At 43.1% G+C, this 23,151-nt stretch overlaps 1 protein-coding gene across 1 annotated transcript in view; it reads left to right on the top strand.

The window, feature by feature from the left end:
* The window catches only part of LOC109285507 (protein eyes shut homolog), a 131,975-nt gene that overhangs the window by 104,797 nt on the left and 4,027 nt on the right, over positions 1–23,151 (top strand). The window contains exon 4 of the mRNA XM_059723135.1: positions 7,774–7,956. Coding sequence (XP_059579118.1) covers positions 7,774–7,956 — 183 coding nt within the window. The remainder of the gene's footprint in view (positions 1–7,773; positions 7,957–23,151) is intronic.

Genomic DNA, 23,151 nt, shown 5'->3' with positions numbered 1-23,151 from the left:
CTGGACTCTGCTGATGACAGGATTTCCAGGCAAGCGTTTCAGGCTGTGAATCCCAGTCTCACATAGGCATCTAACTGTTACCTAAGCCTGAAAGAGAGGTGGGCTTTCAAGTACACAAGCAGATTTCTTGTTGGCTGGTTCAGGCTTCCTGTGGTCAGTGTAACGAGAGCTGCAAGCATATAATATGCAGAGCCATATGACTTTAGGCATGGGGGAACTTTTAGGCACAGCACCACACCTGAGTCTCTTTTTTAATCCCTTTATGAATCCCTTAATTCCTCTTCTTTAAATGCAGGATAAAGCTTCTGCCTTTCTTCATAGAGATGATATGAGGTACTTATATTATATTGATAGGGTCTATATAAGTGCCAGATACAGACAGAGATGAAAGTTGGAAAGGAAACATGCACATGTGCTTATAATTGCTAAGAAACAGAAGATATGTTTATGATCCAGAAATGTTGGGTACTATAGTAAACAAAAATATTTAAAAATAAATAATAGATAAATGCAATTAACTAAATAAAACATCTGATAATTATTGAACAGCATTATGAAATAGCATCTACATGTTTTGTCATATAGTGAGTAATTATTCAGTATCTGATTTCTATGTAACAACAGTACGCCAGACACAGCTGGAGAGACTGACATGTATGTTGTTCTTGCATTCCTTACATAATTTCAACATAAAGCACACATGCAGCACCCAACTCAGATCTCACAGCTCTGTAGAGAAGTGCGGTATACTGAACCAGTAACCACAGACATTCAGTACAGTATACTGAACTAGTAACCACAGACAAATGTTTCAGTTGAAACCATAGGCCCTTTCTAAGAAACTCATTCACACTAAGCACATCTACACAAGATGCTTATTTTGTGGTAGCCTAATAACACTGTGCAGTAGCAAGTTGGTCAAAACCATGTACTAAACTAAATGTATAGTAACTACAGTGCATTAATGATTGTGTAGATGTGCCCACAGACACCTAAGATATATTTCTGCTAAATATCATGGAAACAGGCAGGTCCTGAAAGTGTCCTCAAAACAGGTGTCCAATCTACCAAAACTCTCATACAGTGTCACATTTTAACAGACTTTCTTCCATATATCCTGCACAATCCTGTTCCAAACATGCCACTTTTGGTTAAGATATTTTAAGGTGCCTATCACTGCAGTGACTATGAGATTCTAAAGCGATAACTCTAAGACTGATTTAAAAACTACTTGATTGTGTCCATTAAATGTCACATGCATATAGACATGAAGCCTCTCAGTTGTACTCTTCTGTATTTAGTAATATGTAGTAGTGTTTTAATCCATCTGAGATATTTGTTTATGCACTCTTAGCAAATTTTCTCTCTTGAGGCTTGTAAATGTTTCCCTCAAATCTCTTCCGCAGAGCATTTTGCAATTAGAGTATTTTAAAGGGACATTACAAATGAGTGATTATATTGGTTCTTAGAAAATGAATAATTACTATATTTTTTCACATAGAGCATGCCCCTATATATAATATGCAACTTGTTTTAAAAGGGAAGCCTGAAAAAAAATATCATCCTTACTGGGAACTGAGCAGCAGCAGCTAGAGAGCTGAGCCTGGTCCCAAGTCTGGTGTCTGAAGACCAACTCAGCATGCCGGATCCAAGGCTACATACTAAATCCAAACCTGTGCATTGACTGCAGCATACCAAATCCAGGAGTGGATGCTGGGTCTGGGTCCAGGCACTGACATGTACCAATTCAGACCCAGCACACTGGCTCTGCAACTACATGCTGGGTCTGACCTCATGTGCTAGCTCTGGGGCCAGGACCCAGGCTGGGTCAGGCTATGGACCAACCTCACATGTCAGCCTAAAATCCAGCACATGGGGCCATGTCATTCAGCTTTGAGTGCTCCCCACAGGTCCAAAAATTTGGCAGTGGAAGACAGGTGGCAGCATTAGCTGCTGTGGGTCCCAGAGCCATGGTATTTAACACTGCCACCATACCCCCAACACCAAATTTCCAGACCAATGGGGATCCATTTTTTGTGCATATAAAATGCATCTCTTTTAATCAGCTGGTTGTGTGGTGGGAAAGGTGCAGGTATTTTATGAGAAAATATGGTAATTCTACTTAATGTTCACACTAGGCAGAGCTGGTTAAAACAACAAAAAACAAGAAGTTATTAATTATTTTTAATAAGTGAAAAAGATACTGTTATTTAAACCATGATTAACATGTCCCAAAAACAAATTGTCACTATTTTATTCATTTTACAAAAATAAATTGTTTTGAAAAAGGCCATTTTTGACAAAGAATTTGTTCTATCCAAAAGCTTATGGCCAGTTCTGCATTGTCTGTAGTGAATAATGCCCATCTGTAGTATGTGAGCATTCATAGATTAATAGATTCATAGATGTTAGGGTCGGAAGGGACCTCTATAGATCACCAAGTCCGACCCCCTGCATAAGCAGGAAAGAGTGCTGGGTCTAGATGACCCCAGCTAGATACTCGTCTAACCTCCTCTTGAAGACCCCCAGGGTAGGGGAGAGCACCACCTCCCTTGGGAGCCCGTTCCAGACCTTGGCCACTCGAACTGTGAAGAAGTTCTTCCTAATGTCCAGTCTAAATCTGCTCTCTGCTAGCTTGTGGCCATTGTTTCTTGTAACCCCCGGGGGTGCCTTGGTGAATAAATCCTCACCAATTCCCTTCTGTGCCCCCGTGATGAACTTATAGGCAGCCACAAGGTCACCTCTCAACCTTCTCTTGCGGAGGCTGAAAAGGTCCAGTTTCTCTAGTCTCTCCTCGTAGGGCTTGGTCTGCAGGCCCTTGACCATACGAGTTGCCCTTCGCTGTACCCTCTCCAGGTTATCCGCATCCTTCTTGAAGTGTGGCGCCCAGAATTGCACGCAGTACTCCAACTGCGGTCTGACCAACGCCCTATAGAGGGGAAGTATCACCTCCCTGGACCTATTTGTCATGCATCTGCTGATGCACGATAAAGTGCCATTGGCTTTTCTGATGGCTTCGTCACACTGCCGGCTCATGTTCAACTTGGAGTCCACTAGGACTCCAAGATCCCTTTCCACCTCCGTGCCACCCAGCAGGTCATTCCCTAGGCTGTAGGTGTGCTGGACATTTTTCCTCCCTAGGTGCAGCACTTTGCATTTCTCCTTGTTGAACTGCATCCTGTTGTTTTCTGCCCACTTGTCCAGCCTATCCAGGTCTGCCTGCAGCTGTTCCCTGCCCTCCGGCGTGTCCACTTCTCCCCATAGCTTTGTGTCATCTGCCATAGCTTTGTGTCATCTGCCCATAGCTTTGTGTCATCATGTATATTTGCCTAATGTAGCTAAGGCAATCTAATTGTGTGTACATTGCTTTTGATACACAGATCTATTTTGTGTGGCATGCATACATGCAAATAGATGCCAGGGTCCTAGTAACTCACGTGTAGACTCAAATCAATGTACAAGAAAAAATGTATTATAACACATCACCTAAAATAGGCGTCAGTGCAGCTTAGTTTTGGCAGCAGTCTTGAGAGAGAGAGATTTCTTTCTTTATCATATTTTTCTTCTCATAAATCCCATGCCAGACTTATGTATAATCTTGTGTATTCAGAGATAATAATAAGAATTAAAGTGTGGTTTGTGGGAGGTTTTAAACAAATTCTTTGGTTAGAATTAAATGTCAATTAGATATTTTTGAATGCACCATGCCTCACTTCTGCAACGAACACAAACCAGTGTTTGCCAACTTTGCCCTTTCTGTGATCTCATGTTACAACAAAACAAATGGTTCACAACATCCTTTCCAATTTATCCATAAGAAAACAAGCTCCCTGGCATCATTCATGACATGTCTGTGGGCATGTCTAGATTATCTACCCAGTACTCTCAAGACTGCTGCCAAAACTAATTCACATCGACTGTTTCCACCTAGAGTGCTCCCAGCACTGAGGACACTCTAGGGACACAGCCCAGCATCCATCTCAAGCAAACCAAAGACAAAGATCACAAAAATGGGGGGGAAGGTAGCCCTAATAATCCTCATTGCTTTAGGTCAGGGTTTGGTGTACACAAAGTGGAAGTGGGGGAATGCTACTTAGTTTTCACTAGGAATTTCAAGAGTGTTGCAGAAGCAGTTTAGACTTCCTCCCAAATAGAAAAGCCATAGTCTAAGACATGCTGTAAACAGCAGCACAGATGACAGATGGCACAGCAAAACCTGGAAGCATGTCAAGTTTTGCTACTACCAAGGTTCAATTATTTGATTAAAAATCCAATATTGTGAAGTTAGTGCCACTGTTCCTTCATCTCGTCTCCCATGAATACCAGTAGATTTTGTTTCTTAGCTGAAAGAACTGCACACTGAGAATACTGATTTCTTGTTAGTGAGAGAAAGTCATTGTAGAATGGTTCATAAGACTTTCTTCTATCCATGTATTGATCTAGCTGTGTAGGAGGCTTTGAGTAGGACAAATAGGGAGGTGATACAATGGCTCCCCTAGCAAAAAGTAGGGCAGGGTGGCACCTTAGAGACCAACCCTGTTCAGAGAGGCATGAGCTTTTATTAGGAACAACCTACTTATCAGACACTAATTCAACTTCAGACTAACATGACTAACTACCACAATGGCCCCCCAGGTCAGTGGCATTCAGGGAAACACTTGTGGTAGCAATTACAAATCAATTATATACTCCCAGGATCCAGAGAGAGGTATGTGGCCGTGTTAGTCTGAAGTCAGGCAGAAGATTCATCTTATAGGATAATTCAGGGGGTGCATCCACACATGCAGGCACATGCACTTTCAGCAGCAAAAATAGTACTTTTTAATATAATGGCAAAAAAAACCCCTTTGCCTCAGTGTACACCCCTACATATGCAATTTGGTATAGAGCAAATTTCCCCATGTCAGGGAAACTGCCCTGTCCCCACTCCTCCTGACTCCTGGCATTCTGGCAGACCTAGGGCACAACTAAAGGAATGGAGACACTCTGTCCAGCAGCCAGAGCATCTCCCTGGAGGACCAAGTCTCTGTCTGCTGGTGCATGCTTCTGTCATGTGTGCCATGCCGCTTCTTTTCTCAATGTTTTGTGGGGTTTTTTGCTGCTGGGATTTCCCAGTAGCAAAATTTTCCCCTGCGCTGCAAATTTGCAATGCAGGGCACATCTTATACATGCCTAGCATGCAGTTTGTGGTGTCACAAATAAGTTTGCAGTGCCACAAACCTCATGTGCCTGCACACCAGGATACAGCCAGGGGTGTCAAACACACAACCCGCAAGCTGAATCCAGCCCATGGAGACCTATGATCCAGCCCATGGGCCTTGGACCAACCCTGCACCCCACAAGCAGTACATGGACTGGCACAGTGCACTGGCTACAGAGCTGGTCAGCATCAGGTTGTGTCAGAGGCAGCATGCAGGGCTGATCTGGCAGGGAACCACATGCATCATGTGCCCAATGTCAGCCTCTGTGTGCTGGCTCTAGTGTGCGTGGACAGCCTAAGGCCTGATCCAAACTAGCCCAAGAGCCAACATGCAGGACCAGACTGGCAGGGTGCCCCATTCAGAGCACACCCCAAGCACCATGTGCACATTAAGCCCTAGAGAAGGGCTGGCACATGCAGCACATGGGGCTGGACTGGCCACACATACAGCATGTGGCACAGGGGACTGACACTAGGCATGCATGCTGGCTCTGGTGCAGCCCGATCCAGTTCACAGACCAGCCCAGCAACCTTAATCTGGTCCCATAGCTGACACCCCTGGACTAACTGAATCACAAGCAACAGCTCACTTCATCATCTGTTGCTCATGAAATCCTTCAGTTAGTCTATACAGTGCACCTCTACCCTGCCTTCTCCTAGGATCTAGGTCCAAGTAACAATCTCTTTGTCAGCATGGGAACTAGAATCAAAAGGATAGTAAAGTGCTAAGAATTACTTCTCAGAGGAAAAAAAAGAAGCAGTTACATGAGATAAGTGTCTATGAGCTCAACAGGGAAATTAGCTGACCGCCGCTGTGGAGCCCTAGGAAAGAGCTGGGCCTTCCCAAATCCAGTGAACATTAAGTATGAAGGAAAATCGGATGTGTATAGATAGCTAGCTTATTGTTTAAGATCTGTTTCTTCTTACATGGACTTTTTGTTAAGTAAATGATACCTTGCTTTAAGGATACATTTTGGTCACCGATTACTTAATTGCTTCTGGAGGGACAAGTGCTGTAGGGTTCAAATTTCAGTCAGATATGATGAGATCATCCAAATGAGTCATAATGGATTGCAACCAGGATCCAGTCTCTTGAGTGAGAGAATTGCCCATTTCCATCCCAAGGAAGGTGACTGTTAAAGCCCGGAGACCTGAAAGGGGATTATTGGAGTAGGAAAAAATCTGAGAGTCATGAAAGGTCTCAGAGCAACTCATAGTGTGTTATTTGTATAAAATGTTGTTTAAAGAACAGGATGTACTTACTGCAGTTTTCAAACAGATTTAAAGTATAGTTGGATGTGGATTAATCCATGTCTGAAGTGCAAGAGGTGTGGATAATCATGGCAAAGTCCGCATCTGTACTTCTTTCCATGTTCAGACACTATGTATCTTCTGTCACATGAATATTCAGCAGTAAGGGCAGCTGTGGAGAAGCAAAGATATACAAATGGCAGACTTAATTTTGGTCTTTGTGTTCAGAGCTTGTCACAAGGAAATCTCCTTCATTTTCCTGAGAACTCACAGTCCAGAATTTAAAAAATCATAAAAATTAGTGGGCAGAGTCAATGGCAGGGGGCTGGACTCGATGATCTTGTGAGGTCCCTTCCAGACCCTAATGTCTATGAATTTATGAATGTCTATGAAAAAATTATTGTTAATTTTTGTAAATTCTAAAATTTTGAATATTTTTAATGAATCGTTTCTCTTTATGTGTCAAATGATTCAGATGATACAGCAAGTGTCAGTCTGCAAACAACAGAAATATGTAGTTCCTTGAACTGTTTTCATTTATTTAATTTTATTATGGACATCTATTTCCATTAATACTTAGTGTATAGGAACTTATGAAAAAGTATGCTGAGTTAAAAGGGAGCAGGGACTTAGTGTGGTATAGATGTTCATCTATTTGTGATGGTAAGTGAAAGCTAAAGAAGAGGCACTTTGCACTGTTTCATTCAAAGGCAAGTTGTTCCAGTTTAGCTTTTACTTACCAAAGGACGTATTGTTTGTATTTTTCTTTGTCTGTGCATTCTTTAAGCCTCCACAACATGCTCTTATGTGCATTCTTCTCCACACATGCGCGTGCGCGCACACACACACACACACACGCACACACACACACACTCACACACACACACACACACACACACACACACACACACACACACACATATATATGAGTGACAGTGTTAATATGAACTGAAGAACTTCCTTTGGGACTTGTCTTTTGTTTCTTTCAGCTTTGAGTAAATCTTGTTTCTGTGTGTAAAAAAATAATTCTTAGGGGCCAGCAGGTGGCTCCATTTGCCAACAATTCTGTTGTAAAATAACCCTCTTTTATTATGGCATACAATCAAAGTGGTTAGACTCAGATAGAAGGTGATTTATACACAAATATGGCTATATATGTGTGTATGTAAGTGTGTGTATATAGACAATAGTAGCATTACAACAATAAATGATTAGCACCATTTATAATTTATAAGCACTAAAATGAACTGTTATACATAGACTTTAATAGATACATTTTAGAAAGATTTACCATAAAACTTAATTTCTTTTTCTTTGTGCAGCTATCAATATTAGCCATCCCAGCTTCAGTGGCATGGATGCTTTTGGCTATACTTCATTTCTAGCCTATTCTGCAATCCCAAATATCAGCTTCTACTATGAATTTCACCTAAAATTTCTATTGGCAAATCACCACTCAGCATTACAAGATAACCTGATATTTTTCACTGGACACAAGGGGCAGGGTGAGTTGTTTTAATATTTTAAACTTTTCTTTAGGAGCATGCTAAACCATGAAGAACTGAAGAACAAAGTACTTAGTACTGGAAGAGTGAAGCATGCATAGATTTATTTTTGTGTGATTGTGTTTTGAATATATATTTTATTAAGAGAAAAATACCTCAGTAAAATTACTCTATAAATAAACATCAGTCAAAATAATCAAACAATACAGTGATTTCATAAAAAGAATTATAGTCATTTGTGGTGATTGGAAAAGCTCCCAGATTTACTAATAAAACAAAGGGAAAGCATAGAGTGAAGCTTTTCTTACTGTTTTGTACCACAAACACAAATTTGATAACTGATTTCTATTTCTTTTGGGCCCATTCTGATCAGATGTGGAATATTTCCCAGCATGCTATTCCATTTTGAGTCTGCAAATCAGTCAACAAGCCTGTGTGCCTCAAGCCCTTTGTTGGGTAGTAGGCCAAGTGTAGAACCATGGAACTTCTAGTCTTGAAGCTCAAGTTAATATAATGTACACTAATGCTACCTAAATATCAGGCCCTGTCCACACTGAAATTAGAGCCATACCTGTTACATTCATGTAACTCAGTAATAAGAAACAAAAATATGTATTTCTACTGGTTAAAGAAACAACCATGCTTAAACATGATCACAGCTAGTACATTACTGAATGTTGTGGAGTTCTCTACACTAGACTGAATTTGAATTCCCACATAGCACTGGAGTGCAGCCCCTTCAGGAGTGAAGCAACGAAAAGGCTGGTATTGACAAGCCACCAACATTTGCTAACGTTTTCTTCTATTTTGACATCTAGACTGTCTACAGAGATACATGGTTCCCTACTGACATGAACATTCACACATTTTCCTACCCATTGGGGATCTGCAATATCAGTAGTGAAAAAGTGTGGGGGGGGGAATCTCAGAAAAAAAATGTCAGTCATAGACAGAAAAGACATGATTTCAGAGTTACCAGGTTGACCAAAACTCTTTATTTGTCTCATATGCTGACCTGGAACTCATTTCTGTAACTTTTGTTCTTTGGGCTTTTCTGCGTGGGTTGCTTTTTGTCATTTGGAATGATAATCTTTCTTCAGATTTAAACTTACTAATGTCAGTGCCTTAACCTGTATGTCTGTCATAGAAACATAGAAAATTAGGGTTGGAAGGGACCTCAGGAGGTCTATTCCAACCCCCCGCTTAAAGCAAGACCATCCCCAAGTAGGTCATCCCAGCCGAAGCTTTGTCTAGCTGGGACTTGAAAAACTCCAAGGATGGAGCTTCCACCACCTCTCTGGGTAACCTGTTTCAGTGTTTTACTACCCTTCTCCCCTTCTAGTGAGAACATTTTTCCTAATATCTAACCTAAACTTCCGTTGCTGCAACTTGAGACCACTGTTGCATTGTTCTGTTATCTGCCAGCACTGAGAACAGTCTAGCTCCATCCTCTTTCAAACCCTCCTTCAGGTAGTTGAAGGCTGCTATTAAATCCCCTCTCAGTCTCCTCTTCTCTAGACTAAACAAGCCCAGTCCCTCAGTCTTTCCTCATAAGTCAATAGGTCACAAACATAGTCTAAGTTAACAGGAAAAGCTAATGCTCCAGAGAGATAAAAAGGTGAACAACCCTTCTTTGTAGTTTTAAGAGAGTGAGATTTCAAAAGTAGCTATTTTAAAAACATGTTTGGGAAGTTTTCATGCACTGTTGTATGAGCTAGACATAGGAAATAGAGAGAAAATAATAGGAAACACACTATTTTTAACACACTTGGCTTTTTAGCACTTTTTTTTGTATTTTTTTCTGCATCTCCCACTCCTCCCCTCTCTCCTACCCCTCAAGTTTCCTGGACTATTTGAAACTACTTCTTCTACCTCCTCATGATAAAACAGCCACTTTCAATTCACTTCCAATTAAAAAAAAGTCTAAGTCTTCATCATTTACTCTGCTAGATGACTTCACGGGAACAAGGATAACTTGCATTAGTGACAAATGCCTTGCTTTAGCTAGCTTTTGTTTTAAATCAGTTTAACTTAATTCAGTAATTTGTTAGGCAAACCAAACTGACTTCATCAAGGATTAACTAATTGCATCTCTACTACGAATTTGCCCAGCCTTAGATAGATCTGCTTAAAATCAATCTAAAGGAGTTCAGGATTTACAATGCTAACTAGCTATCTAGTGCTTGAAGGCTAAAGGCTTTGGTTTCTCAGCTGGCTCAAAACATGGTCTTTACCACTAGCTAAATTGCAGTCATTATCAATTTAGCGGTACTTGTTTTCAACAATAGTGCTGTTTCATCAGTTATATCTGTTCACTCTTGATGAACATTACCCCACCCAATCTATCTACTTATTATGGGCATAAACAGCTTTGAGCCATTTGGTGTACTGGGTTTATCATTATTAGAAATGACTCAGCTCACCATTCTGAATGTGGTGTTAGGCAATCTATCACCTACGCAGGTAGTATTTTGTATTGTACAAACACTAAATAATATTCATACCTCCTTTTTTAAGGACAAGAAGAGGTCACAGACATTCAGTGCTATTTCAACAATCTTTCAGTGAGAGGAACTCAATTTCACACAAACTGCACAAGTGTAGATGACTCCAAGTTGAAAGTGTTAAGAAACGTGACTAAGCATAAATAAGACAGAGGTGTTCAGTTTCATTGCAGAGGATGGGGAAAATGCAGTTAGTAAACAAATGGAATAAATGATAACAATTTCCTAGAATTTTACTAAAACACACATGGTATATGAACTTTGTTTTGCCTATATTACACATATACAGAAAGATTTACTCACCCTTCTGTGTTTTGTAGTAAGTCCTGTTTTAATTACATGGGTTTAATTCAGCAGCGGTGAGGGAGAGAAAGCAGGAAACCTATGTCTTAGATTTGGGCCAGGAAAGCAGCTGCTGCAGCTCTGGATGAGGCCAAGGTGGCTCATGTGGCAGATAGTAGGCATGTGGAGTGGGAGAGAGTGGACAGTGCAGTGGGGAGCACAGGGAAGGGGAAGTGTGGTGTCGGGGGGAAGCATGGGGTTAAGGGCAGCAGAGGATTTGTCTGGGGAAGGGACATTGAGCAAGGGAAGCATAGGGAAGGGGGTAGGAAAGAGGGTGTGCAGTGCAGGGAGGGGTGCAGTGCTCGGAGCAGCATAGGGAATGGGCACATGGTGTGGTGGGGAAGCATGGGGGGAGGGGCAGCAGGAAGACCATGGGTGAAGAAATGGGCAGAGGGAAAGGGACACATGAAACACAGGGAAGGGCACAGGGGAACATGAGTGCAGCGTGAAGGGACCATAAGGAAGGGTGCAGGGGAAGGTGAGCATGGCATGATGAGAGTGCAGGGAAGGGACATGGGAATGGAGCATGTGGTGCATGGGAAAAGGGATACACAGAGCAGGGTGGAGTGTGGGAAAGAGGGATGTGGAGTGGTGGGGGAGCTGCTGTGACTCTGACCCTGGCCCCAACTGGGGCTGAAGCCAAAGTTGCTGCTACTGGCCAGGTGCTCTTTTCCACCATGGTAGGGACAGAGACAGAGTGGCTGCAAAAGCAACCAGAGGATGGGCAGGCACCAGAGGAGGACAAGTGGCAGGAAGTGGAAAGCACACCGGGAAGCAGGCAGCAGAGGATCAGGCACAGGGGCTAAGTGGCAAGGGAGAGACAAAGACTGTGGGATAGGCTGCCTGCCCCAGCTGCTGCTTTCCCTGCCACTACTTTCCCTGTAACAGTGGTGGAGGGGATGAATTTAAGACAACCCTCCAAAAACTTCATTTTGGACATAAATTTATAATTTTCCACTTCTAGAATCTAATAATTGGGGGATCATCTTAAATTCAGGGTCATCTTGGATTCGGGGAAATATGGTATTCTACATAAAAACTGCTGAATGGTCAATATGGGGATTAGTCATTATTCTCACAGCTATATTTGGCTGTCTTGAGTTTATAAAAAAGACTTTGAAGTGTTGTTTCAATATTTTAATTAACCAGAATATCTAGTCTCCTGATACATCTAAGAAAAACAACAGTACTGTACTGGGACCTTATAACATAAGTTTCCATGAAATTCCATGTTCAGTCATCAGAGGGCACCAGAACACCAACTTGAAGTAAAATTAGAAAATAAATAGAGACCATTTAAATCTCTGTATAGCAGCTTTAACTCTCTATTTTTAAAACTAGCTAAGTGCAAGGATTGAGCAAACTGTTTTAGCCATCTGCAGGAAAACTTCATTTCTTGCTAGGAGGACTTCTCTTATTCCATTGAGAAGATATGCTGTTGTTTCAATAAGTCATTTTTTAATTATCTTATGCAAATAAACTTCCACCATTTTTCTCTTGGGGAGGTACTTTTACATCCTGTAAGATTTTTTTTCTGTCAGGAAATTTCTTGATACTTAGTTTATGTATCCCCTTTCTTATTTTCTTCTGATTATTCCAAGTTAGCATTATCATGCACTATATTAATATATTCTTCCCTTTCTTTCTTCTAAATAACTAATGAAAAGCCAGAATCAAAAAAGTACTTAGTCCTAAGGTACTGGATAATACCGGACCCAGGACAGAACTCTGGGAAACTTCACTTCACTCTGGGAAACTTCCCCACACTACTCCCAACTGGATAGTAAGCCATTGAGAACTATGTATTGAGCATGATGATCCAACCAGTTATGTATCCCCTTTACAGTACTTCCATCTAGTCTGTATTTACTTAGCTTGTTAATGAGAATGTCATGAGAGATAGTGTTAAAAGCCTTGCTAAAGTTAAGTTATATCATATCTACTGCTCTTCCCCCATCCAGAGACCCTTTCACCATAGAAGCAGGTCGAGTTGATCAGGCATGACTTGCTCTTCGTAAATCCATGCTGGTAGTTTTTGGTTACCTTGTTCTCCACTGGGTGCTTCCCAGTAGATTCCTTGAGGACTTGCTCCATGATCTTTCCAGATATAGAGGTCAGGTTGATTGGTCTGAAATGTCCCAGATCCTCCTTCTTCCTTTTCTTAATGTTGAGCACTATATTTCATTTTTCCAATCATTCAGGACCTCCCCAAACCTTCAGGAATTCTCAAAGAGGATGGCTAATGGCTTTGAAATTACCTTCGCCAATTTCTTCTTTACATTAAGGTGCATCCCATTCCTACCAACTTGAAAGCACACTTAAAGGAATAACACCATTGATCTGTACATAAAACAATGACTAAGTGCAGGAAGGAGTTTTGATTTGTACGTCTCACCCTCAGAGTCTGGTAGAGAGGAGGAATTTCAGCACACCCTGCACTTCAGTGTTTCCTGTTGGCTTGCATAGCTGCCTCCTGTTCAGCATATTGGCTGTTATGAATCTCACTGTGACATGCTTGACTCTCCCATTCACTGTATCGGGCTCTACTCCCAGAACTCCACAACCAAAATTTAAGTGAGCTGACAGGGTATTACCATACCTAAGGCCTTATGTGAATATGGGCCAAAACCATTAAATAAATGTGGCTCCAACCTTGTTCTTTCTGTGCCCGCCTTTGCTCAAAGAGGTGTTCCCGGGCTGCCTTGGCGCGTGCCGCTAACCGGGTCTGCCCCGCTCCTGTGGGAGGGATCTCACTTTCCGCGGCCTCCAGTGCCAACATGCCTCTGGCAGGCACTCACGGGGCTCCAGCCTCCCCTACACCCCGGCCAACACCACCTTAGATAGCGGGTTCTTCAGTCCCTTAGCACTGGCCTGAGGACTACGCATCCCGAGGCCCCGTTGCCCCTGTGGGCTTCCTCGCCTGCGTCCCTGCCGGCTCTTCCTCCAGCTTCCTCGCTGGTATCCCTGCCGGCTCCTCCTCCGACTCCCTTGCCAGTGTCCCTGCTGGCTCTTCCCCCGGCTTCCTTGCTGGTCTCCCTGCCGGCTCTTCCTCCGGCTCCCTCGCCGGTGTCCCTGCTGGCTCTTCCCCCAGCTTCCTCACCGGTGTCCCTGCCGGCTCTTCCCCCAGCTTCCTTGCCGGTGTCCCTGCCGGCTCTTCCTCCGGCTTCCTCACCGGCGGTTCCCGTCTCTGCCTTCCTACCGGCTCTGGCGCTGGCTCCGCAGCTGCGATCCACACGGCTGCGGCTCTCCTCATCCTCGCCACTCCTGACGCCACTGCCATTTACCCTGCCTAAAGCGGAGACACCCCGCGGGTGCCTGCTTCCGGCCTCGGGCTTCCCTCCAGCTCCTGTGTCCTCTTGCGGCCCCCCTGTGCTCTCGGGGCCGCACTTTATTTCTGCCGGGTGGTGCCTCTCCCTGACGTCACTCGGCGCCAGCTGAATGTAAGCGCGGCTGATAAGCTGTGCGGGTGGTTTGTCGGCGTGCGCGCCGCCCCTGCCTTCGACTCCTGCAAGGGGTAAGTAGGTGTTTCCCCTGGGTTTGGACCGGGGTTTCCCTCTAACCCCAGCGTCCCTGGGACACTCTCCATTTCCTAATTAAATACCTACTGCATCCATACATTTCTAGATTTCCATTACATATTACAATCCAATCCCAACCCCCTTTTCATAGAATCATAGAATTTTAAATAACAACCATATTTTAATGAATGGGTGTTCAAATCTTCAGTCTGGCAAAATAAGCTTCCATCTTCCTTGAGAAGCCAACAGGCAGGCCCATTTTCCTTAACTTGTGTTCTGGTGACTTTTATTCTCTTTCTATTCTGTTTGTTCCTCCTATAATCTTCTATTATAATAGATCAGTGCAGTCATATAGGAAGCATTAAAAATCCACTGTAGATATTCAGTCATTTTACCTCAATGACATGATTACCTCCAGTGAGTGTTGAGAAAAACTATTGCTCACCAGTGTTTTTAGATATTACAATTTATTTAGATTATTATAACTTTGTCAAGTTTGTTACAAAGCGCTATTAACATCATGCTGCCACAAAGACCTTTTTAAAATGACCTTTCTATGCCTTTATAAAATATAATTAAACACTGAAGGCCAGTGTTGGCAGTCTTTTGCTTACAAATGTCAAATAGTTTTATTAGTTCTTTCTGGACACTATTCAGAGGGTTGGCCTGTGGACAGAAAGAATAGATTTCTGCCATGTTCATCTACAGTATCCTAGTACCAGTATAATTGTGTTCAGGTTTTTCAGCGGTGCAGTTTAATTATTACGATAACAAAAAAAGTGTCTACATGAGATGCTGATTTTCATTAGATCATCTTTTAAGATGTTTTTCAGACACTGATGCTGCTTTGCTTAGGTACTTTTCAGTGTGTGTGTGTGTGTGTGTGTGTGTATATATATATATATATATATATATATATATATATATATATATATATATATATATAATAAAAGGAAATATGTACATACAGCTACCTTTTCCATTATAAAGGCAATCGTCTACAAAAATGACTTAGGTCAGTACACCCTTACTTGGGGGACCTAGCTAACTAATGCTACATAGATTCATAGATTCATAGATGTTAGGGTCGGAAGGGACCTCAATAGATCATCAAGTCCGACCCCCTGCATAAGCAGGAAAGAGTGTTGGGTCTAAATGACCCCAGCTAGATACTCGTCTAACCTCCTCTTGAAGACCCCCAGGGTAGGGGAGAGCACCACCTCCCTTGGGAGCCCGTTCCAGACCTTGGCCACTCGAACTGTGAAGAAGTTCTTCCTAATGTCCAGTCTAAATCTGCTCTCTGCTAGCTTGTGGCCATTGTTTCTTGTAACCCCCGGGGGCGCCTTGGTGAATAAATCCTCACCAATTCCCTTCTGTGCCCCCGTGATGAACTTATAGGCAGCCACTAGGTCGCCTCTCAACCTTCTCTTGCGGAGGCTGAAAAGGTCCAGTTTCACTAGTCTCTCCTCGTAGGGCTTGGTCTGCAGGCCCTTGACCATACGAGTTGCCCTTCACTGTACCCTCTCCAGGTTATCCGCATCCTTCTTGAAGTGCGGCGCCCAGAATTGCACGCAGTACTCCAACTGCAGTCTGACCAGCGCCCGATAGAGGGGAAGTATCACCTCCCTGGACCTATTTGTCATGCATCTGCTGATGCACGATAAAGTGCCATTGGCTTTTCTGATGGCTTCGTCACACTGCCGGCTCATGTTCAACTTGGAGTCCACTAGGACTCCAAGATCCCTTTCCACCTCCGTGCCACCCAGCAGGTCATTCCCTAGGCTGTAGGTGTGCTGGACATTTTTCCTCCCTAGGTGCAGCACTTTGCATTTCTCCTTGTTGAACTGCATCCTGTTGTTTTCTGCCCACTTGTCCAGCCTATCCAGGTCTGCCTGCAGCTGTTCCCTGCCCTCCGGCGTGTCCACTTCTCCCCATAGCTTTGTGTCATCTGCAAACTTGGACAGAGTACATTTCACTCCCACGTCCAAGTCGCTGATGAAGACATTAAAGAGTATCGGTCCAAGGACCGAACCCTGCGGGACCCCACTACCCACACCCTTCCAGGTCGAGACCGACCCATCTACCACGACTCTTTGGGTGCGACCCTCTAGCCAATTCGCCACCCACCGAACTGTGCAGTCATCCACATCACAGCCTCTTAATTTGTTCACCAGAATGGGGTGGGATACCGTATCGAAGGCCTTCCTGAAGTCCAGGTATACGACATCCACTCCTCCTCCTGTGTCCAGGCGTTTCGTAACCTGGTCATAGAAAGAGACTAGGTTGGTCAGGCACGATCTGCCTGCCACAAACCCATGCTGGTTTCCCCTCAGCATAATTTGCCCTGCTGGGCTCTCACAAATGTGAGCCTTGATAATTTTTTCAAATACTTTACCAAGGATGGAGGTGAGACTGACCGGCCTATAGTTGCCCGGGTCCTCCTTCCTCCCCTTTTTGAAAATGGGGACCACGTTAGCCCTTTTCCAGTCCTCCGGGACTTGGCCCGTGCGCCACGAGCATTCGAATATTCCCGCCAGTGGCTCTGCAATGACGTCGGCCAGTGCCTTCAGCACCCTCGGATGGAGCCCATCCGGGCCTGCCGACTTAAAGGCATCCAGTTCTTCCAAATGACTCTGCACCACCTCAGGGTCTACGCATGGAAGTCTGGCGCCTGGCCTAACAAAACTATCAGTGACTTCCTGTATTTAGCATTTAGTTTAGATTCAGCAGCTCTGGATGACAGGGTGGGGAAAAGACTTGTTCCTACTGTATGCACCAAACATAACAAGACTTGACCAACTCTTTATGAAACAGCTATGGATTAAATAACATATTAGCCAAATTAGAGTTCTGCTGAGGTATGATATTTGCAACCTTAAGCATGCCAGACCAGAAGTGGCTGTGGACTAGCAAACCTTGGCCCCACAGAGCCGAGCAGAGAGGCCATGGCTCCTTCTACAGGGCCCGCGCAGTGCAGGGTTTGGTCCAAGCCCCACCCAGGGGGTAAAGGTATCCTTACCTGTCTGCCAGCTAGAAATTCCGGCTATGGTCAGCTCTGACTGCTGGGCCATGGTTTGCCAGCCCGCAGCCACTTCTGGGCCACAGTTTGCCGGGCTGCAGCATAAAAACTTTGGAAACCCCTGATCTAAAGTATAGGGTGTGATTAAAAGTGTATATGTTTTTGACTGCTCTGGAATTTGAAGATAAGAGATAGTTTTAGTCATTTGAACCAGATACTGCTAAGCTTCATTTATTGCCCTCTTTGTGATACATAAGAATTGAACTTGTCTGTCTTTTCCTCTGATTTAAAATGATCTTTTTGTGAAGGATTTCTTCTGTTAACAGACTGTGTAATGCTGAAGGTTAATGAAATCAAATAATTTCCCATAGACTTGCAAATAAACGGTTCCTAAAATGAAAATCTAGAAAATGTTCAGAGAATGTTCTACACACTCTGAAAACATTAAATGCCACTATTCTGGAAAAGGGTGGGAGTAAATTTCTAAGTAAAGTCTCCCCTAGAACCCATAGTCCTCAGTTCCTCTTGCCTGCTTGCCTGCACTTCCTTCCACTTGAAATCAAGCCCCTCCATCATTTACCAATTCCGTCACTAAAGGCAGTGTAAATTTGTGTGTGAAGTTACTTGTTATACTTAGACCATACTGGGCGTGTCTACATGAGACACCTTAATGTGCAGTGGACTGTTCTTAATGCAGTAGCAAAGGCACACAAATGAACTTGTAGACACACCCACTAAGTCTGTGGAATATTAACAAAATCAAAGTTAAGGGTTAATGCCGTTTCTTGCTTCCATCACTCTGACTTGCCGCTAGAGGGCTGGTGAGCAGGGCATGGCTTGGAGCCAGGACACCAGGCTCTATCCCTGCTCTGAGTAAGGGGGGGGGCTGGGAGTGGTGCATCCTGGAATGTTGAAGGACTGTAAATTGCTTGTTTTATCTCCACAAAGAAGATTAAAGTGATCCTAACACAGGCTAAATAGCACAGCATAGAGTTAACCCTTGCCTCAAATGGCATAATTTTAGACATTCAGAGGCCCCCTAGCACAAATTAATGAGCTTTAACATGCAGATACTTAGCTTTTAAGTGCCCTTAGTATGGTCTAAATGTAATGTGTAACTTAGGGCCTTGCTATATATTACACTCGGCACATACTAACCACACATGAAACACCAGCAGTTAAGCATTTAAGCAGTAAAACATGTGCTAAGTGCTATCACAGTGCAGAAAAGTTAGGACTTTTTTTCAACAAGGAGTATCTCCAGATCTGCAGAGCTAATGTCCAAATGCACCACAGAGGCAATCAAGAAACTATGGTGCAGTGCTAAGGCTGGTACAGAAAAATGGCTATTTGTCAGTCCCAGACCTTGCAGCACAGAGGAGTCTGCAACTGGCTCCAGTGCAGTGTGGGTGGCTGGGACTGGCTATTGTCGGTCAGTCGCAATCCCAACCCTCCACCACACCAGAGTGGATTCAAAACTTCATTGTGGTATGGGAAGCTGGGATCAACAAACAGCTGTTTGTCACAATACACTGTGCACTGGAGTCTTCAAGAACTCCAATGCTTAGGACATGCTTTATTGAGACTGTAATAAGCATTATCATGCAACTGCTCATAAATCTTTCTAACTCCTAGTAATGCTTACTACATTCTAAATAAAACACATCCTAAGTGTATATTGTGACAAGGCCCTTAATTCCAAAACATCAATGAAGTCACATCAGTAGTGAGAGTAGAATTCAGTGTTGTTCAGTAACCAAAAGAATTAGTAGTGAATTTAGATAGGTTGGTGTTACACATTTCCCACAGGAGTGCTGGCTTGGGACCCCCAGTTATACACAAGCTCTTGGACTACCTCCTGAAGCCAGGCTAAGCATAGCTCCTAAACAGATAAGCCCCTGGTTCCTTGGACTCGGCCTTTGAGTCCCCATCCCCACCTAGTCATCCATGTCCCCCACAGAGTCTTGCCTTCTGGTTCAGCTCCAAAAGAAGGACTTTACCTCTTCAAGTGGATGGGACTGCAGCAAAGCAGGCATCTCTTATAAACAAAACCACCATGATTGGTCAAGCACAATACAACAAGCAAAGTCTTTGCACCCCGAAGTCCAAGCAGTCTGTCAGGAAAACCAGCCCTGGCTCTTCTCTCTCAAGCTTCTTAGGCTCCCCACCCCCCGCCTTTGTCTCTGGGAATCTCCCTTTTCAGGAATTTTTCTGAAGTGTAATGGTAATGTTTGAGTGATGTAGGAATTATGTGAGAAGCAAGGATTTTTTTGAATGATACTTTTTCTTAGACCAACTGCATGATTGGAATGGTTTTTCATCATCATGAAGAATGCCTTGCATTCAAAAACTTGTCTGACTTTATCCCACCCATGCAGTTTGTCCAATAAAAACTATCACCCAAAAAATCCCTGCATCTCTCAAATGTAATGTCCTCCTTTCAAGTGCCTCTCAGTCACCAGAAACAGCTGGGAGTCTCTTCAGGTACTTTTCTAGAGTTCATCTGATGTGCAAGCATGTGAAGTAGTTCTTTGTTGCTTGATGGCCTATTAACTACTAATAGAGCTGGCTTTGGAACTAGAGATATGGAGACTTGCCTAACACAATTAACCCCATCTCACTGAAGTCAGCGGAAGCCTTTTGATCAATTTTGACAGTTTTTAGTATCTTCTGCTTTAAAAAGATTCCAAGTTATATGAAATTGTGAACTGACTGAAATCTGTTAATTACTTATCCTGTGTTATTATCAGTGCCATAACTTTATAAAAATTTCTAGGATTGTGTGTTTAAAACAGCATTTTTGGGGGGGAGAGAAAAAAGTCTTAATTATCCTTACCCTAGTTTTGCAGGCAAAGGCACTACTAACAGTCAGATCTAAAGAATTCTCCTATACTCTGTCACTTAGACATTATAGCACCTGAAAATTAAATACCTTGCCCCAGGAGGATGATCTAAATCAAAAGAATTAGGTACTTAAGATAGCTATCTAATCAAAGGGGAGAGTTAGGTACTTTCAAAGAGTAACTCAAAGCATTATCCCATAGACCAGGGGGTATCACCCAAGGATGCTAGAAATTCATGGTAGCAAAAACATTCTGACCTGTTGTGGTCTTTCCAAGTTTTTGCAACATTTTGCAATGTTGTTTTTCCATAAGAAAGTCAGAAAGTAAGTGAAAGATAAAAGCTAGAGTTTTCTGACAGATGCTTTGAATTTAATAAGAGGTATCTATAATCTAAAAATATTGAGAACCACTAATATAGACACTCATCACCAGGAAACTGCCAAGAGCTAGCTAATAGGAAATGCTTAGCATGGGCCTACACCTGAACTCTTGTTCCTTCTTGGACCTGGACTTATAGCTGGAAATACCTCACGAGGACACCTAACTCACATCATTGTCTTCTAGGTTAAAAATAGATGACTGGCTTGATTTGAATTTAAGCGTTTTATCTTGCAAACCCCCCCAAACCTTACAGATGGACAAGCCCACTGTTCCACATTAAGTACCTGTGAATTATCCAAATTAACAGTTTGCCTCTCAACCATTGCAGCTAATTTGAATTAATTGCCATTTAAGCCTTGTGTCTAAACAACTATGCCGCATCTGTTTAAATGTGAGTCATATCCCAGACTACTCCAAATCACATTAAATCAGTTGTCTGTTTTAGCCCAAGACAACATACAGCTCTCAGAGTCATTTTCAGTCCAAGATACAGGAGTGGTGTTAGTGCACATCCTTAACATTACCGAATTGATTACAGCAGTGGGACAGGAAATGGGAGACCTAAATTACAGTGCTTCCTCAGCCCAAGGGGCTTCCCAGCATCCCAAAAGAATGCCCTTAACACCAAACTGTAGAATCATTGGAATGGAGCACTTTCCATCCCTCCTGGTAAAGAACCTTGGCTACTGACTAGTCAAGAATACAGGAGTCGTGATATCAGGATAGACAACAAGAAAGAAGAAGCCTAATTCCATACCTTAGGGCCTTGTTACATACATCTTATGCTGTAAGCAAAACAAATGTTAGTCAATTTAGTGTTGTTCAGCTTAGTGGAGCAGTCACACCTTAAGGTGAAAAACCATCTCTGGTTTTGCCTACACAACTGTGACTTGCCACTAGAGGCTTAATGAGCTAGGGTAGGACTAGGAGCTAGGGTCAGGACCAGCTTGCTGCTCCTGCCTGGCAGAGCCATCTCTGCAGCCCTGGAGCGCCCAATGGCCATGGTGCCTCCCACTGCTGCCTAGACCAGCTTGCTGCTTAAGCTCTAAGGGTCCAATCCTTTTTCCTCCAGAGCCCTCCACCCTGCTCCACTCCTGCCCAGAGGCTACTGAGGTGCCACCTGAGCTCCAAAATGCCCAGTCCTTTTTTCTCCGCAGCTCATCTCCCCTGCACCACTGCCAGGAGGAGCAGTGAGCCTGTCCAAGTGGCAGTGGGAAGCACCATGGCTGCCAAGCATTCTGGGACTGTGGCACTTGCTCTGCCCAACCTGCCTGGGAGGCAAAGCACCACGCCCAGCCCCACTGCACCCCAGCATCCTTGCTCACCCTGACTCAGGAAGGTCCACTGCATCTTGGGATGCTGGAAGACTTCAACTTGGAAAGTGGCCACATCTTAATGGAACTGGATCTAAATTAGGTGGATTAGATATAATCCTGCCCTGGAGTGACGCAACTTTAAAATGAATGATGAGTGCTGTAAACTACTTAAAAGGTGTTAACATGCAGCCAATCCAGGGGTTAAGAGCTCCAGAAGATGCCTAAAATTATGATGTAACAAGGTGCATAGTGGCTTAGGGCTGTCAGCAGGAAGGGAGGAGACTTGGGTTCTGGTCTCAATTTACTTAATGGCAACATGCCATTTTTGTAGAATCACTTTTCAGGAGATAATTGCATCTTATGACCATATTTTTGTTTCCATTGAAGTTTATGGGAATTTTTCCTAAACTTCAGTTGGAGAAAGATGACTCTAAATGATATCTGTAAATGAACTTCTCTTATTTATACAGTTAAATTATATTTCACAAAAGACTAGGGGCAGCCCTAAAAGAACAATTATTATCAATTGTTGCAACATAATTTATATTAATGATTATTCTGAATTGGTTTATGTCAATAAATATCTGACCTTAATGCTAATGTATCCTTCATATTGGTGGGGGGCTAGCTTTTTGGCAGGCATGCCACAGCTTAGCTCCACACACTCCCCAAGTGTCACACTCATCCCTTTCTTCTACCCAATCTACTGCTTGGCTTTCTGCTTCCTGTCCTCTACTCCCTGATCTAATCCTCTGTGTTCTGCTCCCTGCCACTGTGCTGCCTGTCCTCTTCCCAGTCTACTGTGTCACATACAGAGGCTGCCTGTACCACTTGTGGCATTCATGGTGTAAGCTTGCCACCCCTGGTATAAATAGTGTATTTCTAAATAATTTAAGATAATTATTAATTGTAGTAATTACATTTCACTTGTGTTTGTAAAAAGTAACCTATGTGATCTTTTCTACATCTTTAAACTGACATTTATATGTTGTACATCTTGCTGTTTCTTTGTTAAGAACTTTTACAGTCAGTAAAGAACTACAAGTATGTGAAAGAGTAGGATTAATTTACTTCTATAATTAAGAACAAGTTTGAGCCATAGCCTTACATGTGAGACAGTGGCTGACTCTTCCTAAATTAAATTAAACAGAAATTGCGTGCATCACATAATCAATGATCATCTCAAACGCTCTCATTAAGCCACATTCTGAGTTATCTGAGAAATGTACATATGCACATTTATAACGTGATGAAAATTGATTCTAAATCCTT

This window comes from Alligator mississippiensis, chromosome 1, assembly GCF_030867095.1.
Source record: "Alligator mississippiensis isolate rAllMis1 chromosome 1, rAllMis1, whole genome shotgun sequence".
NCBI lineage: Eukaryota > Metazoa > Chordata > Crocodylia > Alligatoridae > Alligator > Alligator mississippiensis.
The sequence above is the reverse complement of the archived record's forward strand: the minus strand, read 5'-3'. Positions and strand labels throughout refer to the sequence as shown.